We start from the raw sequence: 22,782 nt of genomic DNA, 5'->3' as shown, positions 1-22,782 counted from the left end.
ATAGTCTTTGGAGCTAAATGAACCTATATTTAAAAGCAGGCCCACCACTCAGTAGCTCTGTGACCTTGAGCAAATTACTTACCATTTCTAATCCTCAGTTTCTTAAATGTAAATGAAAATAATTAACCCAGGAATTAGCATTAGAAATAACATTCACAAAGTGCCTGCAACATGGAAAAAATGCTCCATAAACAAGAGCTACTATTATGTAAAAGACACCTAATTCATCAATGCTCAAGGCAGTTAGCTTCCTCCTTTGGCCTCACAGATTCCTGTTTCCAGGAGAGAAGACTCGAGAGAGGAGGGAATCACAGAAAAGCCCAATTTAATTTTCTCCAGGTAACACAGAAAGAAGGAAAGCAGAAAAATATGTCAATAGGTATATATGACATCGTCAATCTGCTACCCATAAATAGACAGTTTCAAAGGTTTGATTATAGTTCAGTTGTTTAGAACTAGGAGCATATTTTCCTGTGGAATCAATGTTTAATTCAACTCTTAAATGAATTCACCAAAGCCCATCAAAATCATAATGTAGTTAAAGTGTGATAGATCTCAATAAAATGAGTAGAAAACAAAACTGATGAATCACCAAAGAATACAGAATACTGAGAGTGGAATAATATTTAATTTCATTTCATTTATTTTAGAAGCTGGCACTTCAGGGAAACAGTTTTATGGGAGGTTTCTGTGGTGATTCAGGGGGGGTTTCAGGGAAATTCCAAGAGCTTTATAATAGGCTGATGACCCTGGTTCTTTATTATGTTTTATTTCACCTCAAATTTTATGGCTTCCCTTTCTTTCAGCATAAGCAAAACACTAGCAGTGTTAGACTTCACAGCCATGATTACGATCATTTATTTCACAAATGAGAAGGTATAACTGGAGAAGAATGAGAAGATAGAAAAGAGGAAGAAGTCATAAAGGTTGCGCCTAAATATAAAGAAAAGAGCCTGCGATGGAATTCGGTAACTCCTTAGCTCAAAGGGGAGCAAAGCACAGCATTAAAATACTGAGGAAAGCCAGGTGATGAGAACTGTTCAGAGTCCCACTATGATTAACTGATTATTTTAAAGGTCACAGATTATTTGGGGGGAAAAAAGAAAGAAAACATAAAGGACAAGACATGAAAAAGCAAGCAAAGCCATTTGCAGCCTGCCATTTACACAAAGGAAATGCTTAAGAGGTGAAGATTCATAATTCGAAATAAAGCATGCCAATATAATTCAAGATTTTCTTCCAATCCCTTTCATTTCTCTAAATTTATCCAAATATTCTGTCCTTTTTATGTAGATACTATTGTGTTAACAGTACTAGTCTATCTTATTCTGTAGTTAATAACAATACCACCTAAACTAGAAAGATGACTTCTTAAATCTACACGTATACAGTAGAATGAAGTGAAATTACTTTAGAAGAAAGTCTCCTCAAAAGCCAGCAGGTATATGCTACCTGCCTCTTAGGCTGTGAGGAATGACAGTGATTTCAAACTTCAGAGAGACGCTTTTGATTTTCTCAAAGAAATAAACCACGAATCAGTTCCATGCAGTCCAACTTATTCAGCAATCCAGCAAATCTTCCTGTGAAGTACTGAAATGTTTTTTTGAAAATGTTGATGTGTCAGAAGAAATGATTAAGGAAGAGATGTTATAGTCAGATAAAATAAGATTTTCTAAGACTGGGTCTTAAATCCAAATCTGTATCAGTAGCAGCTATGTTTGCAAAACAAATAAACAATGAAACACAGTTAACCATGAGCCAAACCAAAATAATTTAGCCAGACCCAACCAGAAACAGGGACACAACAAGCCAACAACTTTCCAGATCACTAAAGAACTGTTCAGCTAGCCTGAGCCAATTGTAAAGAATGTATTTACTAATGCAATCGATTACTTTCAGAAATAAGATGTATATACCATGTATCACAACTCTGTAAATGTTGCCAAATCAAATGTTCTCCCAGTGGATAAAACAATTCCAAACAGTGGATCTTAATGACAAAACAGGACCAAAGAAATGTTAATGCGGGATGCTGAAAAGTTTGGCCCCATCCGTGTAGGAATGCTAAGAAGGTGAGATTTCCTGACTGCTGAGCATTGTCAGATTTCTCTCACAAACCTACAAAGTTCTGTCAAATGTATACAAATACTAATTTGATTAACACAACTGTAAAGTAACTGGATACCACCACTAATCCATGATAACAATTTGTCCTCACCTATTTTTTTAATTGGCAGATACTGAAAATATAACAGTTGTCATGAGCAATAAAGGAATATTTTTTTAAATAAGAAGTTGATAAGCCCTGCCCTAAGTATAATTGTACCTAAAACAATCAAGTAACACAGTCATTAAAATGTCCTTCAGTTTACTGTTTACTCCAATTTAGAATATCCAGTTCTGATTTGTCAAATTCTGTTTCCTAGCAAGATTATTAAAACATCTTAGGACAAGGTAAAAACTTGAAGAGCCTTGTCAAATGTGAAATCTTCATTTTAATCATCTATGTCTTTAACTTTAATAGGTTGTATTCAGCTAAATACATAAAATTTACATTATATCCAATCTCAAGAGTTAAGACAATTCCTTCTTTTAATTAGCCAGTGATTTCAACTTACAAAAGAGCTGTAATTAAAAAGTCAAATTACTCTTTAAAGTTCACTTTAATAATATGCTAATTCAGCAGATAAATTCTTCCAAAGGGACAAGTAATCAGAATCCTAAATGTATTAAAATATTATTTGCTCTATGGGGTTACTTATTACATGTTTACTCAACCGTATCTGCTGAAAGACACAGAAACTCTAGCAAAGTTAATTTAAGAACTTACCAATTTCCCTTGCAATTCTGACAGCTTCATCTGCATCCTGTAAAAGCAGGAAATGAGAGCCAACATTAATCCCATCAGCCATTGCACAATGTCTTTAGGGCAGTCATATATTGCACTACTGTCTCCTCTGATTCATTTAATGTTCAATTTTACAACCTTCTAACTCTTTTCTTTCAGAGAAATGTAAAATTAATACCATAAGTGGAATGTAAATTCTACCTCATCATTATTATATTAAGAAACTCAAAGCAGTTTGAAATGAGCTGGCAGGAAGCACTACCAGAATTGCCAAATGATTTGGTGCAGTTGCTGGAATTTAACAGCAGAATTTAGATGTTTACAATCAATACTGAATCATAAATCAGATCATTAAAGTTTGTCTACAACCAGCTTGTTCCTGTCCTCTGATATTTACATGTCATGTTTTCCTGGATTCTGTCAGCAGGGGGAGTTGATTCTCTATTGTTTCAGAGAGGCTCAAGATTTTCCAGAAATAAAAAAAGTAAATTTCCAATATCTCCAGGAATTGTCAGCTGTCTCCCCAAAAATTCCTTTAGTAGTTTCCATTACTTTTTCTTTTTTATTTCATTATTTTGTTAGGTACATATTTTATCTTTATATCTTATTAAGACAAGTAATTTAAAACTTTAAATTCCATGAACCAACTTGTGGGGGAAAACTTCAAAAAAGCCAAAGAAAGCAAATGCCTCCCAAAACAGTACAAGGTAAGAGTTGATGCATGTAAGAATTATTGCCAAATACCAACCAATGCAACTGAAAGGAAAAAAATTTCCCTTGAATCTAAACCATTTCATTGATCATTAACTTTCACCTAACACGCCCAGCACAGGACACTCCTGATACATCTCCCCATGGAAAAATAAAAAGACAGCTGAAAAGAAGGTGTTACATCTAAGCCTCCCTAGTAAATATGACTTTTCTTTACAATTCAGTGATGTAAACTAATCACAAGGAATAACAGTAATGTTTTGAAACCATTAGGTAGTGAGAATGCCTGAAGTTTTCAAAAATAACTTTAAAATATTAAAGTGAAGGCTGGTATTTTTTAAGCTTTTAAGCTAGTAATCTAAAGGTGTAGAGTAACCATGTCAGAATTCTCCCCCAAAAGGAGGGGCGGGGGATGTTTATAACTGCTTCATTTATGTCTAATAAAAAAAAAAAAAATCTTCCTTAAAAGTCTTCAGTACCTAATAACATCCCCTGAATAAGGAGGTTGGCAGGGGAAGTTGTCAGAAAAATTTAATTTCCTTTCATTAGCCAGTCTGCTCCACAAATAGGTGCTTGTTAAGTTCAAAGCGGTCCTGAAAGCAACATCAGTTTTAAGTCTCTCTCTCTTTTTTTTTTTTTTACTCCAAGCAGTCACATCTGCTAATGAGATTTTCCAAATAACAATTGTTTGCAAGTCAGAGATAAATCTATACCTCCCACTCTACTCTCCCCCAAAAAATCAAGGTTTACTGCTTTATTACACCTTGCTGTTTTCACTGACCCTACATTCTCCAAATTTTAGCTTAAAGGGATAAAAATCCATGAAAAGGGTCATTTAAGAATGTTAGTGGTTTCCACACATTGAGTTTGGAGGTTCTTTGTTCAAGCCAGTGACAGTTATTGGAGAATACTTCCCCTTAATAGCCTCTCTGTCAGGAAGTGTTAAAGCTGCCAAATGCGGACAATTAGTGCCTCGCGAACAAAATACAGGAAGAGTGCTGGCTGATGGAGACTGGATTATAAGAAGCCTAGAAGGAAACTTTTAACATGTCTTTTCTTTCAAATGTGTAGTAGTATATTTGCAAAAGATATTCTGAGAGAAGATAAACTGCTGTCTCAAAAGTCTGTTATCTTGAGAGAACTGACAAACAGGCAAATGTTAAAAGATAATGCACAGAATTCATTAGTGATATTTATTATGTACACATTGTAGATGTGTGTATATAAAGAGATATCTATTTACACAAAGCACAACTTACAAAAATTTTGACTGTCACAAATCCAACATTTCTATAAATAACCACAAAACAATCCTGTCTTTTAACTTAATCAGTATGTTACATTTCCTTACCATGATGTGTTATGCAATATTTGGGACCTTAAAAAAAAAATCATTATCAGGGCACCTGAGTGTTGGTTAAGTGTCTGACTCCTGGTTTCAGCACAGGTCATGATCTCACAACTTGTGAGTTCAAGCCCCACATCCAGCTCTGTGCTGAGGGCACAGAGCCTGCTTGGGATTCTCTGTCCCCTTCTCTCTCTCAGCCCCTCCCCTGCTCATGCTGTTTCTCTGTCTCTCTCAACAATAAACAAACATTAAAAAAAATCATTATCTAAGATTCAGGTTTAACTGGGCAACCTGTATTTTTATCTGACAACTCTTAAAAACAAATTTTTTTTCCTACTATGACAAGCAAATGTTACTAAATGCACTTCCAAGTAAAATCAAACTGCCTTAAAAATAAATTTTTCACTTGTCATTCATTTATCCCAAGATATTTTATTCAGGACATATTATATATATTATAAAGCTTGAAGACCTAAATCTCTCAACCCAGCAATTTCATTTTTAGGAAGCTATCCTATACACATAGGCACATGCATGCACACAGAGAGATATATAAATAAAATTATTTTTAATTTGTTGCTTGTGATTTGACAAGAAAATCAGAAAAACAATTTTAAAGGTTTTCAGTAAGGGACTGGTACCAAAAAGGGACTGGTACCAAAAAGGATACATACATGAAATGGAATATGCCATAGTCTTTTAAAAGTTTTAAAAGATGAGGTTGATCCATATGTAATACTATGTGAAATAGTTCTTGCACCCACAGAACTTAACAGACTTGTTTAATAAGGGAAACTGAAAGAGAGCAAACAAACCAACCGAGAACTGAAATAAATGGCACATGGAAACAAACAGTACTGAGGGAGACAGGGAGGGAGAACATGTTTTAGACAGACTGCCCAGAAAGGGTCCTTCTGGGGGTGCCTGGCTGGCTCAGTCAGTAGAACGTGTGACTCTTGATCTCGGGGTTGCGAGTTCGAGCCCCAACTCAGAGGTAGAGATTACTTAATAAATTAAAAAGAAAAAAAAAAGGATCCTTCTGAAGTGAAATATAAACTAAAGCCGGAAGAAAACAGTCGCTGCCATGGGAAGATTAGGGAAAAAGAAGTGTAGACAGAAGGAACAACATGAACCAAACCCCAAATTTGGAAGCCATTTCCTATGTTCTAGAAACCAGGTCTGTGAGGTGAAAACTGAAGGCAAAAAGCAAGTGGCAGAAAAGGACAGTATAAAATCCAGTGGAAGGCATGGCCTCTCCAGCAGGACCTTTTGAGACTCAGGACACAGTTCCAAATGCCTTGGCTCTATGCCAGGGAATGAGGACTAGGGTTTAGGAAGGTAACTCTTCCACTTCAAGAATATGCCAAATATAGTGTGTGCCATGGGGGAAAGCAAGTTGTAGGATAATATATATATGACCTTATCCACATTAAGATAGAAAAATACCTTGGAATGCTCATCAAAGGTCATGTATGGACATATTCAACCACCTCAGCTTGAGTTACTGCTCAAAAATAGGATTAAGAGTTGGAGAAGAGGCAACTTTGACTTATGGCTACAGACCCTTAGGTAGATGTTTAACTTTATTACCAGTAAGATCAAAATTTCATACTTCATACTTCTTTCACAATTTAAAAATTAAACCAGCCACACTTGAAGGTGTTATCCAATGTACTTAATGATTTCCAGGACATTAAATGTTATCACAACAAACTAGTATTCCCAAAATGTGCTTAAACTTTTCATGACTCCCCACTGCCTTAGAACCAAATTTTAATTCCTTTACTTTGTGTCAGTACTTGATCCCGCCTGCCTGCGCCACCAGTCTTGTCCCCAGTCCCTCCCTACCTCTGCTTTCCTTCCCACCCCCAAGCCCACACAGGCATTCCTCCAGCTGCCTGGCCTTTACACCTCCTCCTCAGCTCATCCAGAAACCCACTACTCTTCCGCCCCCTTCCACCAATCCAACTCTTACACTATACGCCCCATACCAGGCCCTGACGACAGAAGGCAACAAGAAAGGCACCATGCCAGCCTTCATGTAATTTATAGTCTAGTGGAAAAGACAGACCCATACATGACACACAGTGGCTAAGAAATCATTACTGAGATGCATGTTACGCAGAAGTGAAGAGGGCGTGTGACAACAGGGAATCTCTCATTTAAAAACAGAGTTCCTGGAAACTTCTCAGATACTGCAACTATGAAAAGAGACCTGCAAATGAAAGAAAGGGTGGAACAGAGTCAGCGGGGCTGGGGCCTGAAGAGTAAGCCAACTGTACAAGGAAGCGGAGCTGCCACAGGCCACAATAAAGACACTGAACTTCAGCCTAAGAGCAAGAAAACCGAGTCCCCACTATGGCTGCATTCTGAAGAATCTGAACTTATAATTTGCTCATTATTTTGAGTATTGTCTACCCTCTTCATTTCCCTACCACATTAAAATACAACCTCCAGGAAAGCAGAAATCACTAACCGGTGCAGTGATATATTTTAAAAGCCTACAACTGCCTGACACATAGTAGTCATTCGATAAACAGCTGTTGAATAAAAAGACTATGAACACATGAATAGAGAGAGGCAAGAGGGACGTGAGGACTTTAGTTGGGAAGCTATAGTCCAGATGAGAGAAAAACTACCACTTTCTCTCAAACACAGGGGTGCGTGCTTCACATCTCACCTAAACCTCACCTTCCCTAGAAAGCCTCTCCAGCCCTTCTACACCAGGTTAGGTGCCATTGCTGTGCAACATTACACTCTGCCCTTCAATTATGACAGCCCCTATCACTTAATCTCCCTGACAGCAATGACTAGGTCTGCTTGCTCTCAAGAAATCCCCAGAGCTCAGCAAGTCAATACATCAACACGTTATTTGTTGAGTGAATAAACAACTATGCATCAGCTTCCACAGAAACCAGCCTGTTGCAGTAGGTGCCAGCACCAACAGAAGGGCTCATCTCCAGAGCATCAGTGTTTGAAGCAAATAAACTTCTAACCAAGGAGATGTAGTGGCTTGTTCAAACTGACACATCTAAGTGATATACAGCAAGGGAAGTACCACTTGGTAGCTCAGAGCAGGAGCTCAAGAACCAGATGGGCTAGGGTTTTGCTTCAGTTTAACACAAAGCACACTCAGTGAAGTACCACTGCCACTGGGCAAAACCAAGCCCAATATGTGCCCTTGTCTTTTTATCTTCAGTCAAGCACTTTTTTTTCATGTTTTATTTTATTTTTGAGAGAGAGAGAGAGAGACAGCATAAGTGGGGGGAGGAGCAGAGAGAGAGGGAGCACAGAATCTGAAGCAGGCTCCAGGCTCCGAGCTATCAGCACAGAGCCCGACACGGGGCTCGAACCCACCAACTGAGAGATCATGACATGAGCCGAAGTCAGACGCCCAACTGACTGAGCCACCCAGGCGCCGCAGACAAGCACTTTTCTTACTGCATGCTGCAGCTTCAAATGTTTGAAACTTGCGTTTCACAAAAACTATTCTTTAAAAAAAAAAAAAACTTAAAAAATAGTGCTACCCAAGCTGTAATTTTAAACAAATGTTTCATTAATTTAAAAGATCAGACTTTAGGGCGCTCTGGTGGCTCAGTCAGGTAAGCGTTGACCCTTGGTTTTGACTCAGGTCATGATCTCACAGTTCATGAGTTCAAGCCCCACATCAGGCTCTGCACTGACAGTGTCGAACCTGCTTGGGATTCTCTCTCTCTGCCCTTCCTGTTCTCTCATTCTTTCAAAATAAATAAATAAATTTTCTAAATAAACAAGTGACCAAATTTTACATGGCAGTAACTTTTCAAATTGAAGGGCCACACATTATACTAAAATATAGAAGAAAACAACAGATATTCAACTTTATTTATAAAAATGTAAAATAAGTATTAAACTTGATTTTACCAAATACACTTCACTATTTATATAAAACAAATCCCTTTTAAGCAAAACATCATTACTTCTTCACAAATCCAACTTGGCAATATTTGAAGAAAAAGAATTGCTTCTACTCTTTGCTTTAGAATATTGTTTTCTTTAAAAAAATTTTTAATATTTATTTTTGAGAGAGAAAGAGAGACAGAGCACAAGTGGGGGAGGGGCAGAGAGAAACAGACACAGAATCTGAAGCAGGCTCCAGGTCAGCACAGAGCCAGACGCAGGGCTAGAACTCATGAGCTGTGAGATCATGACCTGAGCTGAAGTTGGATACTTAACCAACTGAGCCACCCAGGTGCCCCCTTTTAAGATTTTATTTTTAAGATTCTAAAGTGATCTCTATACCCAACATGGCGTACAAACTCAAAACCCCAACATTAAGAGTCACATGATCTACTGACTGAAGCAGCCAGGCACCCCTAGAACATTAAGACAGTTCCCACATCTATGCATTATGATATACAACATGTGAAAATATTACAGGGATTAAGACAGCAGATTCCATTCAAGAAGTGTTCTATACGATAACATTCTATGATTTATTAAGAGAAAATTTCTCACAGGTGGGACAATGATCCCCTGAAAATCAAAGAAAAGTCAAATACAAAAATTTCAACACAAGGAATAAAACAAATTTGGTGCTATTAATGCCCTTATACAATTTTAAGAACTTAAAATATTTCTGTTTTTATATCAAAAGTTAATACAATTGAGAAAACACAGAAAGTATAAAACTAAATGAAACAAATCATTAGCAATAATATTCCTGATGGCTTCAAATCAGGAAGAAGGACAAAGGAATGGTCTAACAATATCATTTGATTCTATTCTCCTAAATGATTATGATCCCTGTGGTTCTTTCTCTAATCCCAGCCTATAAACCCAGTTTGAAGGAAGCCACACTCAGGTTCTGAAGTTACTGAGCACTTGGGACACTGATGAGGTAAATATTAAGCTGTGTAATTCCAAAACAGCAGTCCCAGAAATGCAGAAAGAGTAAAGACACCACCAGAACCAGTAACTATTTCTTTTACTCCTCTCTTTGAGCATAATTTACATTAAATGAGCTCTATCATCTAACCGAAGAACAAAACAGTCAAAAATTATGTTTTCCAAAAGAATACGATGGGAGGAGTGGATGATGTTGCTATATCTAAATAAGCAGATCACAAAAATGTCCAAAGGAGTTGGGGTGCCTGGGTGGTTCAGTAGGTTGAGCATCCGACTTCGGCTCGGGTCATGATCTGGCAATTTGTGAGTTCAAGCCCCATGTCGGGCTCTGTGCTGACAGCTCAGAGCCTCCCCTGTTCATGCTCTGTCTCTGTCACTCAATAATAAACACTAAAAAAAAAAAAAAAAAAAAAAAAAATGTCCAAAGGAGTTAATAAAAATTGGGTGGTTCTTCTACAAACCTGTTTCTTAATACTCCATGATACCTACCTGGGGGGCATCCAAAGTCCAATGGCTAAGAACACAGGTGCTGGAGCCAGAAGGCATGGGCTCCGACACTGGCTCTCTGACAGCAAACCAGTTACCTCCCAGGGTGTCTCCCTGGAATTGGGTCTCCTCATCTCTAAGATGGAGATAGTAACAATACCTATTTCATAGGATCATTGAGAAGATGAAATTAGCTAAGGCTAAAGTACAACGGAACAATATGTGGCACACAGTATGCTTAGCAATGGCAGTCTGCCACCCAAGAGTCCCAAGTTTGTTTCTTCCCTGCCTGTCTTTGGTTGGTATATCTTGTGGTCATCATGCAGCCTCTGAACCCGTACAACACAGAACTATTATTGGTATTACAATACCACAAAAAATGTGCGCCTGCATCCCTAGAACACTCCACAGGATCAGATGATCTGTATACTCACTATTGCCAATGAGCAAGGGAAGAAGGGCAGGGAAGGGAAGCAAAAACTATAACAAAGGCAAATTCAATTCGTTATCACTGATGCTATGTTTTGCATGCTAAAAAACAACACTAACACCCTATTTACTTCTACAATGATTCAGACCATACATCTCCCTGCTACATACATATAGCCTACCCACTCAACCCCGAACTCTACACTCAATGGCTGCCAATCCTGCTACTAATTCACATAAGAAGCTACTTACGGTTTACTTTCCTTGGCTGGTTCTACAACAAATCAGCAACTGTTTGGGGGGGTAGGAAATCATTGCTTCAATATAATATGGGTAAAAGCGTATCTGTACACAAAAAGCATCCTCAAACTATTCTGCATTTGTGTATAAAGCAGAGCTACACTTTCAGCAGTCTTGGGTTCAGGAAAATAGTTTCCAGCTGACTGTGTTTTCCAGACAACTCCGAGTCAAGCAGACGACTATGTTGTCTACAGACTACACGTAGTCTATAGACTAATATACTTTCAAATCTTTCTAAACTTTAGTACACATTTCTATTATTACTGTCAGCATAGCAAACATAATTGAATCTTTTTTCAAAAATATAGAGCCTTTGAGGCATCATCAAGAGAGTTCTTCTTGGTTTAGCAGGAGAAAAGGATACTGATATCTATACTGTACTTTGTAATTATAGGACACAGCTTTTCAATTTTTTGGTTTTTTGGTTTTTTAAATGATTCCCTTCATGCTAGTTTTTGTTGTTATTTGGCTCTTTCTGCTAAAGCAAGGGTGCAGTTTGTAAAATCTGGCTAACTGGGTGACAAAAACAATGACTACTTTAAACCTACACTGCATAATCCACAAACCTCAAATTACCACACTCTGCTCTGAGATGTAATAATCCTACTATTCTCTCTTAAAGGGCAATAAGAATTCAGAGAAGTTTAATGAATTTACCCCCAAATTGGAATGCTGATAGGTATTCACAAGCAAATGCAGCAATTTCATCAATGGTGGTTCCTCCCTCTGCCCCACTCCTGACGTGTACCAGATCATGTAAGCTATAAATTCAGCTTCCACCAGGCACTCCACACCAGCCACTCTGCTCCATCCTAATACTTTATTTTAGGCCCCTATCACTTCTTACTGAGGAAAAGCACTTTTAATTCACTGGCCAACTTCAAGTTTTGTACTGCTTCAATCCTTTTTCCACATCACAAACCAAAGTAAGTTTTCCAATTCTAGAATTCTATCATGTTAACTTTTCTACATCAAACCATTCAGAGGCTCCCAAAGCTCTGAGGCTAACCTCCAAAACCAGGAACATAGCAGTCAAGGCCACATATACCTGGATCCTCGTTTTCTCTCCAGCTTGCTCTTACTACAGACCCATACACCGCAGACCTGCAGTTTTCTAAAGCTCCAACCGTCTCGGAGCACTAAGCTTTCACGATAAGATGTTCTCACTGACCTGGAGCTGTGTCTCCATCACCACCCTCACTCTTTAGCTAACTCACTACTGCTCAAACTTTAGAAATCATTGGTAGATCTGCCAGGATGCCCTCAAACTAGGTTTGGTGCCCCTCCTACGTGGGTCCCCTGCACTCTGAGCTCTGAATTATTAAAATGTATTATGTTGCCTGTCTACAGCCTCCTAAGGGGACTTGAAGCTCTTTGAAATCATGGTGTGCAGTTGTTATTCTTTGCTAAACAAGTGGGCTGGGGTTCCAAACCCTGTCTTCTCTAGCTTGAAATACACACTTTTCACTGCTCTCAAGTTCCTGAGGTCAAGTTAATAAGATGTTGAATAGAACAGAACTTGTTAAAGGCCACTTTGGTTCCTCTGCCCCACCCCCCCCGCCCTACCCCCATGTGCATACATATTCTCTTTCTCAAAAATAAAAAAATAAACATTTTTTTTTAAAATTGTGTTAAGATTTTAAAAGAATGTAGTAAACCATCCCTCTATACCCTCCATACAACAGTATAAACATTCAAATGGGAAAGGAACAAAAGTTTTAAAAAGAAATATAATGAATTGAAATCACATTAATTTACTCAAGTTAGATGTGAAAATTACTTGGGGGAAAAAAGTAGAATATAATACAATTGCCAAGGAAAAAAAGAAATTTATCTTTAAAGATACCAGAAGCTAAGTGAAAAAAAGAGAGACAGAAAAAACAAAGAAAAAAAAGAAAAGAAAAACATATGGATTTTAAAAAACATAATTATCTATAATTAACACATACATTCTTTCAATGGTAAAGTACTGCTAATGCAATTGCTAAAACCACAAGATACTCCAAAAATTTACACTGTTTATTTGTATAAGCGAACCTCCATCTGCATAGATACCCTTAAAAGTAATCTTTTACCCAACAAGTCTAAACTATAAAATGTGAAAAGTAGTGTAGTTCCAAATGAATACAGAGTCACTACACAAGAAATCTAAATTAATAACCAAACTTAAAAAATAAGTACAGCTTCTCATATCAAATAATTAAAAGCAAACTAGAAATAATACCAGCATAAAAATTTATCAGCCAAAATTATTTTCAAATGCTTATCAGAAAACTATAACCTGCAGGTTCATTTGTGGCTTAACTAATTCAGACCATAGGTGCCAAGAACTGTGTACCATAAAGTTAACACAGTAGGAAGAATCTGACATTATTTAAGAGTATGATTGGATCTTAAAAATCACCTAAAGCATACAAGAAGACAAAACTGAAAAGATAAATGGGGTTTTTTTTCCTTCTACTTGCTACTTTTCCCTATTTTCCAAATTAACAGAGGTTGCAAATTCAAATGCAGGTTGTCAAATGCAGCCTCTCTGAAAAGACTAGGATGCACAAGCAAAACCAACTTTATTACCTACTACAGTTAAAGATACCATCACTTTGAGGCAATCTTAGAAGTTCCACTAAGTTCTGTTCAAGACCCTAGATTCCAAAACTGTAATGATCTTCGGATGCCTGCTGAGCCCCCCACCCAGGGGTGTCCCCAAAAACAATGGTGAGAAAAATCTCACTTTGGGGAGAGTCCCAATTTCCTTTTCAGGAACCTCAGAAACCAGGAATCTGTTGATATCATGATTAGATTTGAAATGTTTATTATTGGAAGAAGCCCTCCTTTTTATTAACAAAACCTTCCTTATTAGTAATAAAATATCCTCAGCATATCTTGTTCTAAGTCCATAGAAAGAGTTCATATGGAAGAAGACAAGTATAGGACCTATAAATTCATCATTGTACTAGCTCCAGAAGCCAATATATTCAGATGGTTTCATCACATTGGTATCTAAATAGGATAAAATTTGCTTTGAAACCTATAATAAAACCTTGACAATCTTCTCTACCTTGTTTTGTCCATGGGAGAGATCTCCCCTTCAAATCTTAAACCACCACAGCACTGCATATTATCAGGTCTACAATCAGAGATAGCCAACCATTAGGTTGGGAGCTCAAGATATGCTATTATGAGGTTCACATGGGTTCATCACAGGCCAAGTCTATGCTGTGAGGCAGACTTCTCCTTAAAGGTACGAAATTCAGAAGTTATATTTATGTTCTTATCCTTCTAAATAGCATACTCTCACCTAGGATAATTCAGAATTATAGTAGACTATTTTGTAACCCTTAAGTTTAATTTATTTATTTTTGAGAGAGAGTGCATGCAGAGGGAAACAGCAGACAGAATCCCAAGCAGGCTCCATGCTGTCAGCACAGAGCCCAACACAGGGCTCGAACCCACAAACCATGAGAGCATGACCTGAGCCAAAATCAAGAGTCAGGCACTTAACAAACTAAGCCACACAGGCACCCCTCTTTTGTAACCTTTTGATATGGTTTGAGAGTCACCTGTGAGGTGAGGGGAAGACTCAAAATCTCAAACACCTAGTGTTCTGCTATTTTTTTTAATACAATGAGGAAACCTCCAAAAGGAATTCAGATTCCACATTTGTTTCCTTACAAATTCACAAGGAAGACAAAGCTCACAGGGAAGAGGAAAAGCACAGGAAAAGTCAAGTGAAAAATGTGAAAAACTTACATCTCTCTCAAACCTCCTGGTCTTCATCCTGCTATTCCTTTTCCTCCATCCTGTTTTCCTCCATTTGCCCCTGCCCTGCTCTTTCTTCCACTGACCTGCTCCCTTATTCTTCTAGTTGGCCAGAAACCCTCAAAGCAACATTACCTTTTAAAATTAAGATACTGTCGGGGTGCCTGGATGGCTCAGTCGATTGAGTGTCTGAATTTGGCTCAGGGCATGATCTCACAATTCATGAGTTTGAGCCCCACATCAGGCTCCCTGCTGTCAACACAGAGCCTGCTTCAGATCCTCTCTCTCCATACTCTCTCTGCCTCTCCCCTTTTCAAAAATAAAAAACATTAAAAAATTTATAAATAAAATTAAGCTACTATCAGAACAGGGCCAGCCTTGAGGGCTACATTAAAACTTTGGTCTCTCCTGAACTAATTAGTATTAAAGACTTTCCAAAGTTTACACAGATTAGACAGATATTTACAAAGAAATTGAGGAATGTATAAATAATCTAGGGCCCTCATATTTGTATCAGTTGGTTCATATTGCTTCTAAGAACCTCAGATTATAAACTATTAGAGGAAAGGGAAAAATGGAAAGACCTGAGAGTGACTTCAGACTCCTAATTGCACAGGAAACCAGAGAGGTTTCGATACTGGAGTTTCGAACTGGAAATGATGGGAAAGGTGCTTGGGAAGCCACTACCGAAATCTTTCCTATGGAAACAGGTTGGACTCTAATCCAGTTGTGCTAGCAAAGAAAGGATACGTTTATTGGGCTCTTCAGAGAGAACTCTTCAGTACCTTTAGATAGCATTCAGGAGTAGACCCTGAAGCAGTTGTCATCCATTTCCCTCCTCATTTGTTGTGAGTAGCCTTAAGCCAGAAACTGAAAATTTTATAAACAAGCAAAAACTGGATGTATACAGTCATATAGTCTGATCTTTAATGACATACTATACATTTTGAAAGAGCCTGAAAACAAAAGCAGAATAAGACCCAGAATAAACTGATGGACTTACAGATAAAACTAGATGTTCCCACTCCAGAAATTAAAGCAATCTTTTGATAAAGACACCTGCAGTATTGTAAACAGAAGTGACAATGAATAAACCATTGTTCTATATTAGCCAAGAAAATGAAGAAAAAAAATATATAATAGACAATGTTGAACAGCAAATTAAGTACCTATTTCCCATTTTACCCCTCAACTTACGAGAAATTTCACTAACTAGTTATTAGTGATACAAGTAATACACCATAACTTTAAGCCCAGCCACTGTTACACAAGCTCGTTCTCAGAGTCAACAAAGTACTCAGATCATGAGTATCTCTAATAACCTTCAATTTACCATGTCCCAACCCATAGCGGTCACCGTGGGACCTTGGTTCAAGGAACATTCCTTCTCCCTACAAGACACTACATTCACTAATTTCATAAGAAAGCATATACAATACAAGCAGAATTTCCAGATCATATGCTCTCCTAATGACCACATATGTCAACTCCTAAGGACTCTGCTACTCACCCTCAAGACAGAATTAGTTTGGACTCTCATTAAGTCCAAATTGAAGATTTCAAGAAGGCCAGATTTCTTGTTAGAAAACAAACTGCAATTATACCAATAGAAGTATTGGGTCTAAATAGATCACAGTGCGTAATAAGCCACCTAAACCACTACCTGAACTTGCACAAGTCACTCAAACAAGAATGTAAAGAAGGACTAAAGAAAAACTAAAACCCTACTCAAGACAGCCTAGTAAAGAAAACACTTGTCAATACTCTGCTCAGAGTTTTTTAAGTCTGCAGTCAAGGTGTGGCTATATTATATTTTCATTTAGAGGTTCAACTGGGGACAAATCCAAACTCATTCAGGGGGTTGGCAGAATTTATTTCCTTGTGGCTGTATGACTCAGCACCCCACCTTTTTGTTGGCTTTCAGATAGAGATCGCCCTCACTCAGATCCTTAGAAGTTGCCCATAGTTTACTGCCACATGCACATCCTCAATATGGCAGCTTACTTCTTCAAGCCAAAAACTACAATCTGTTCGCTAGTCCACTAAGATGGGAACATAATCACAGCAGTAATACCCAACTACTTTGCCCCATAATGCAACTGAATGCGGTGATATCCCATCCCTTTTGCCCTATAACATAACCTAATTCAGCAAGTGACATACTATCACCCTTTGCCATATTCTTTTAAATTTTTTTTTTCAACGTTTTTTATTTATTTTTGGGACAGAGAGAGACAGAGCATGAACGGGGGAGGGGCAGAGAGAGAGGGAGACACAGAATCGGAAACAGGCTCCAGGCTCCGAGCCATCAGCCCAGAGCCTGACGCGGGGCTCGAACTCACGGACCGCGAGATCGTGACCTGGCTGAAGTCGGACGCTTAACCGACTGCGCCACCCAGGCGCCCCACCCTTTGCCATATTCTAACAGAGAAGCAAATCACAGGTTTTACCCAAATGGAAGAGGAAAGGGTTACACAAAGGCTTGGATGCCCTGCAGTTCCTCAAAAAGGTAAACATGGAATTACCGTATGATCCTGCAATTCCACTTCTGGGTGAATACCTCAAAGAACTCAAAACAGATATTCAAATAAATATTTGCATACAAATGTTTGTACTAATACTATTCACAGTCACCAAAAGATGGAAACAACTCAGACATCCATCAATTAATGAATAGGTTTTTTTTTAAGTGATTTAGTCCTACTATGAAATATTATTCAGCCATAAAAAGGAATGAAATACAGATATATGCTACACATGGGTCCTATATTCTTAGTTTATTATTAAACCTATCTAAAGTCCTTATTTCCATATATTTGTAGTTATGTAATTTCCATTTAATTCTATTAGAGATTCAAATTCCCTGGTGAAAATCTTTACATGTTAATCTATTTTTCTCCACATTTTCTTCAAATTTTTTTAACATACCAATCACATTTATTTTATAGTTCTTATCCCTAATTCCAGTATCTGCAGCATACGTGGATCTATATCTATTGTCTATTTTACTTTTTCTCTTGGTTTTTCATTACATTTTCCTTTATGGTGTGTCTAATAAATATGTACTAAAGGACAAATAAAGTGTATACAGTGGTTATACATGTAAAAATCTATCTCTTAGAAAAGTATTCATCCAACAAGTATTTAGTGAGCACCGACTGTGTACCAGGTACCACTTATAAGTGATGCAGTAATAAAAAGAATACAATCCCTTTCAGCAAAGAGTTTACAATCCAGTGCGGGCTGTAGGCATTTAGCCCATCATTAAAATGGGCAAAAAGGCCCATAAAATCTGCACTCCCCACTATACCTTACTTCAATTACCTCGTCTCTGACTTCTCTCTCCCTTGATCACAGAAGCCACATGACTCCTTGCTGTTTGTTCAACATCAAGTACCTTTCAACCTCAATACCTATATGTTTTTTCTTCTTTCTGCCTAGTATGCTCTGCTCTTCCTGCTGCTAGCCACATGACTTGCCCTGTCACCTCTTTAGATGGCTTGCTGAAGCGATTTAAAATTGTCAATAGATTCACCCACTCCCCAGCATTTCCTCTTCTCATTCCCTGTCTTATGTTTCACCATAGCATGTACTGTTTATTATTTGTTTATTGTCTGTCTACTTCTTCTATAGTATAACCTCCATGAGGGCAGAAGTTTTTTATTGCTGTTGTTCATGACAATATCCATAGCACTTCAAATAATGCTAGACAAACAGCGTGCACTTAAATACTTAGTAGATGAATGAATGCATGATTTAAAATGTGACGGGCAGGGGCACCTGGGTGACTCAGCCAGTTAAGCATCCGACTCTTGGTTTCAGCTCAGGTCACGATCTCAGAGTTCATGACATCAAACCCCGCATTCCACTGACAATGTAGAGCCTGCTTGGGATTCTCTCCCTCCTTCTCTATCTCTCTCTCCTCCCTTCCCCTACTCATGCACACATACGTGTGTGCTCTCTCACAAAATCAATAAATACATGAATGTTTTGAAGTAAATAAAATAAAATGTGATGGGAGAAGTGTGGGGTACTAAGAAAAGATAGCAGGGGCCTTAATCTAACCTAGACAGTCAAGGGATGTCTTTGTGAGGAATGTATGTGTAAGCCAACACCTAAACAATGTGGAGACCATCAAGAATGAAGACAGAAGCAGAATCAACACACACGACAGAATTTAGCAGAGAAGTTTCAAGAACCAGAAAGGTGTCTTACATGGCTAGTCTACACAATGTAAAGGGTGAACTGGCACGCTATCAGTCTGAAGAGAGAAACCAAGGCCAGCTATTAAAAGGATTTAAATGAGTAGCCATTCACAAGTTTTTAAACACAGTCACAAGTTTTCAACATATAGCTGAATTTGGATTTCTGCAAGGTCTCTCAAGCCCCCAGTGTTGAAAATTTATTAGATGGGACCAAGACTGGCTACAAAGAGACGAATTAGAATGTTGACAAAGTAATCCAGATTAGATGATGGTAACTGGAACTTGGGGTTAGCATGAGCAAAGAAAGAAGTAAATGGATCAGAAAGATCGATAGATGAATTCTCTGTAGTTGTATTTATCAAGAATGACTCTACATGTCTAGCTTGAGGAAAGATGTGGAAACTACCACCACTTTCCCAGGCATAAAAGAATCAGGTTAAGAAGTTTGCAGCAAGAGTCTGCAAACATTTTCAGAATGGGCTAGGCAGTAAATATTTCAGATTTGGTGGGTGACATAGTCTGTCACAATTACTGAACTCAGTCATTATAGTGAAAAAGCAGCCATTGGCAATATGTAAAGGAATGAGCACGGCTGTGTTCCAATAACACTTTATTTATAATCAGGTGTGCCAGAGCCATAGCTTGCCAATCACTGGTTAGAGAGAAAATTCTGAGCTGAGCTTTCAACCTGTTACTATCAAGGTACCTCAGAGGCATCGAGCAGAACTGTTTCAGAAGCACCTGCAAATGTAGTTCTGAAGTTCCAGAGAGAGCTAGCACAGATACAGACAGGTTCCAGATGGAAGACTGCCCCAGGGCAAGTGTGTACAGTAATAAAAAATTTCCTTCTCAGAACCCAAAATAAAACCAACATTTACAGAACAAACATAGGAAGAACAATCAGCATGAAAACTAAGAATAAGCATTCAAAATACGCTAAAAAATACAAAAACAAAACCAGAATGAGTAGTGTGTCAAAAGGGAATATTTTGAGAAGGAGAAAATGATCAAGAGACTCAAATGCTTCAAAAAGATAGAGAGAAGATCAGGATTACAAATTATAAACTGAATTTAGTGAAAAGGAGAGGTTGCTGGTAGCCTTGGCAAGAGAAAGTTCAGTGGGAATGAGGAAAGAAGCCAAACTATGGCAGATTAAAGACTGAGTGAAAAGTGTAGAAATGAAAGCAAGTGAGGACAATTCTTCTAAGATGTGTGGCTGTGAAAGGGTAGAGATAACTAAGGTGACAGCTGTGAAGGGGCAGGGGGTTACTGTGCTCCAGGAGGCAGAGGAACACATTTCTTTCCACTAAACTGGAAGCAGTGGTGAGGGATCATGGGTATTGTGTTTATCACCACCTGCTTCCCGGTTAGCCTGGGATCAGTACATTTGTTGACTGAGGATTTTTAACAGCAAGGGCAATAGGAAGTTGCTGAAAGACAAGTTTTAAGATATGGAAGAGGGAAAAGATAATCAGTAAAAACTATAGCCCATGAAGTCTATAAGGGATACATCTAGAGCCTGACAGGAAGAACTGGCTCTACTGAGGATAACAATACCTCTTCCTTATAACAAAAAAACAAAACAAACAAACAAACAAAGGATGAATACAGATTAAGGTAAACATGGGCAAGAAGTGGAGGATATTAATAAGGGCCAAGCTTGTTAACTGTCCTGTAACACATGAAAGGTTCCTGCACAATAAAGAATTGTCCAGCCCAAAAACTAACCATAGTTAACACTGAAATTTTAAGTTTTTATAGATTAACTCAAATCACAGATTAAAGCCTACATAGGGACACTCTTCTAATCAGGGAGGAAAAAAAAAAACAAACTATATATATACAGAGAGTAACTTTTCCCCGGGAAACACATGCATACACACACACACAAACCCACTCACTTCAATTTCTGCATTTCTTAGAAACCTTCAGCTGCTGAAGCTGCTTACTGAGGAATTATGTTTAGGATCTATGATCATCCACAGCTGTATCACTTTCTACCAGAAACACATTTATAATTTATGTGTTATGCATATGGACAGAAACTCAACATAAAGATACACAGAGAACATCATAATCCTTCAAACATTAAACACATATCATCATTAAATGAAATCCAGAGATCTAAGAAAACATTTTTAAATCACCAAGATTTTTCCTATTAAATTATAAGCCAATGCTGCTCATGACTAAACGGGAGAAGATATCTGCAAATGACATATCCAATAAGGGGTTAATATCCAAAATATATAAAGAACTTATACAACTCAACACCAAAAATCAAATAATCTGATTAAAAATGGGCAGAAGACCTGAATAGGCACTTTTCAAAAAAAGCAAAAAAAAAAAACAATACAGATGGCCAACAGACACATGAAAAGATGGCCAACATCACTAATGATCAGGGAAATGCAAATCAAAACCACAATAAGATATCACCTCACACCTGTCAGCACAGCTAGACTCAAAAAGACAAGAAAATAGTGGCTCAGTCGGTAAAGCATCTGATTCTTGATTTCAGCTCAGGTCATGCTCTTCTAGTTTGTGAGTGCAAGCCCTAAGTTGAGCTCTATGCTGACAGCACAGAGCCTGCTTGGGATTCTCTCTCCCACTCTCTCTCTACCCCTCCCCAGCTCATGCGCACACGTGCACTCTCTCTCAAAATAAATAAGTAAACTTAAAAAAAAAGTTTCAAAAAGCAATAACAGGTGTTGGAGAGGACATCAAGGAAAAAGAACCCTCATGCGCTGTTGGTGGGAATGTAAATTGGTGTAGTCACTACAAAACAATATGGAAGTTCCTTAAAATATTAAAAATGGAGGGGTGCCTGGGTGGCTCAGTCAGTTAAGTGTCCACCTGTTGATTTCAGCTCAGGTCATGATCTCACAGTTCATGAGTTCGAGCCCCACTGACAATGCAGAGCCTACTTGGGAATCTCTCTCCCTCCCTCTCTCCCTCTGCCCCACCCTTGCTCATGCTCACTCTCTCTCTCAAAATAAATAAATAAAAATTTAAAGAAGTGAAATATCCTTTGATACAGTGATTCCACTACTGGGTATTTACCCAAACAAAACAAAATCATGAATTCAAAAAGATATATGTTTACTGTAGCATTATTTACAATAGCCAAGATATAGAAGCAGCCCAAGTGTCCGTAGATAGGCAAATGGATAAAGAAGAGGTGACGTGCGTGCACATACACACACATATACACATACTGGAGTATCACTCAGCTTTAAAAAAAAAAATTAGATCCTGCCATTTGCAACAACATGGATAGACCTATGATGCTAAGTGAAATAAATCAGAGAAAAAGATATACCATATGATTTCATTTATATGTGGAATCTGAAAAAAAACAAAAAATAAATTCATACCCATAAACACAAAGAATAAACTGATAGTGGCCAAAAGAGAAAGGGGTTAAGATATGGGTAAGTGGTTGAAGGGGTATGGGAAGTACAGGTCTCCACATGTAGAATAAGTCACAGAGATAAAAGGTACAGCACAGGGAATATAGTCAATGGTACTGAAATAGCATTGTATGGTGACAGGTGGTAACTACACTGTAGTGAGCACAGCATAATGTATAGAGTTGGGGAATCACTATGTTGTACACCTGAAACTAATGTAACACTGTGTGTCAACAATACTTCAGTTTAAAAAACATTGATCGTGAAATACAATGCATAAGTGGCTTCTTGCTCCTTTTAACTTATGCCATTTATTTTTTTTTTTTAACATTTATTTATTTTTGAGACAGAGAGAGAGAGAGCATGAACAGGGGAGGGTCAGAGAAAGAGGGAGAC

At 37.9% G+C, this 22,782-nt stretch overlaps 1 protein-coding gene across 5 annotated transcripts in view; it reads right to left on the bottom strand.

Annotated features, from left to right (window-relative positions):
• Nucleotides 1–22,782, bottom strand: part of PCCA (propionyl-CoA carboxylase subunit alpha) — a 474,500-nt gene that overhangs the window by 275,428 nt on the left and 176,290 nt on the right. For all 5 annotated transcript variants that reach the window (XM_042929832.1, XM_042929843.1, XM_042929812.1 and 2 more), the window contains one exon: nucleotides 2,831–2,867. In XM_042929832.1, coding sequence (XP_042785766.1) covers nucleotides 2,831–2,867 — 37 coding nt within the window. The remainder of the gene's footprint in view (nucleotides 1–2,830; nucleotides 2,868–22,782) is intronic.

This window comes from Panthera leo, chromosome A1 (assembly GCF_018350215.1).
Source record: "Panthera leo isolate Ple1 chromosome A1, P.leo_Ple1_pat1.1, whole genome shotgun sequence".
In the NCBI taxonomy this organism is placed as follows: Eukaryota; Metazoa; Chordata; class Mammalia; order Carnivora; family Felidae; genus Panthera; species Panthera leo.
This window is presented reverse-complemented; position numbering and strand designations above follow the sequence as displayed.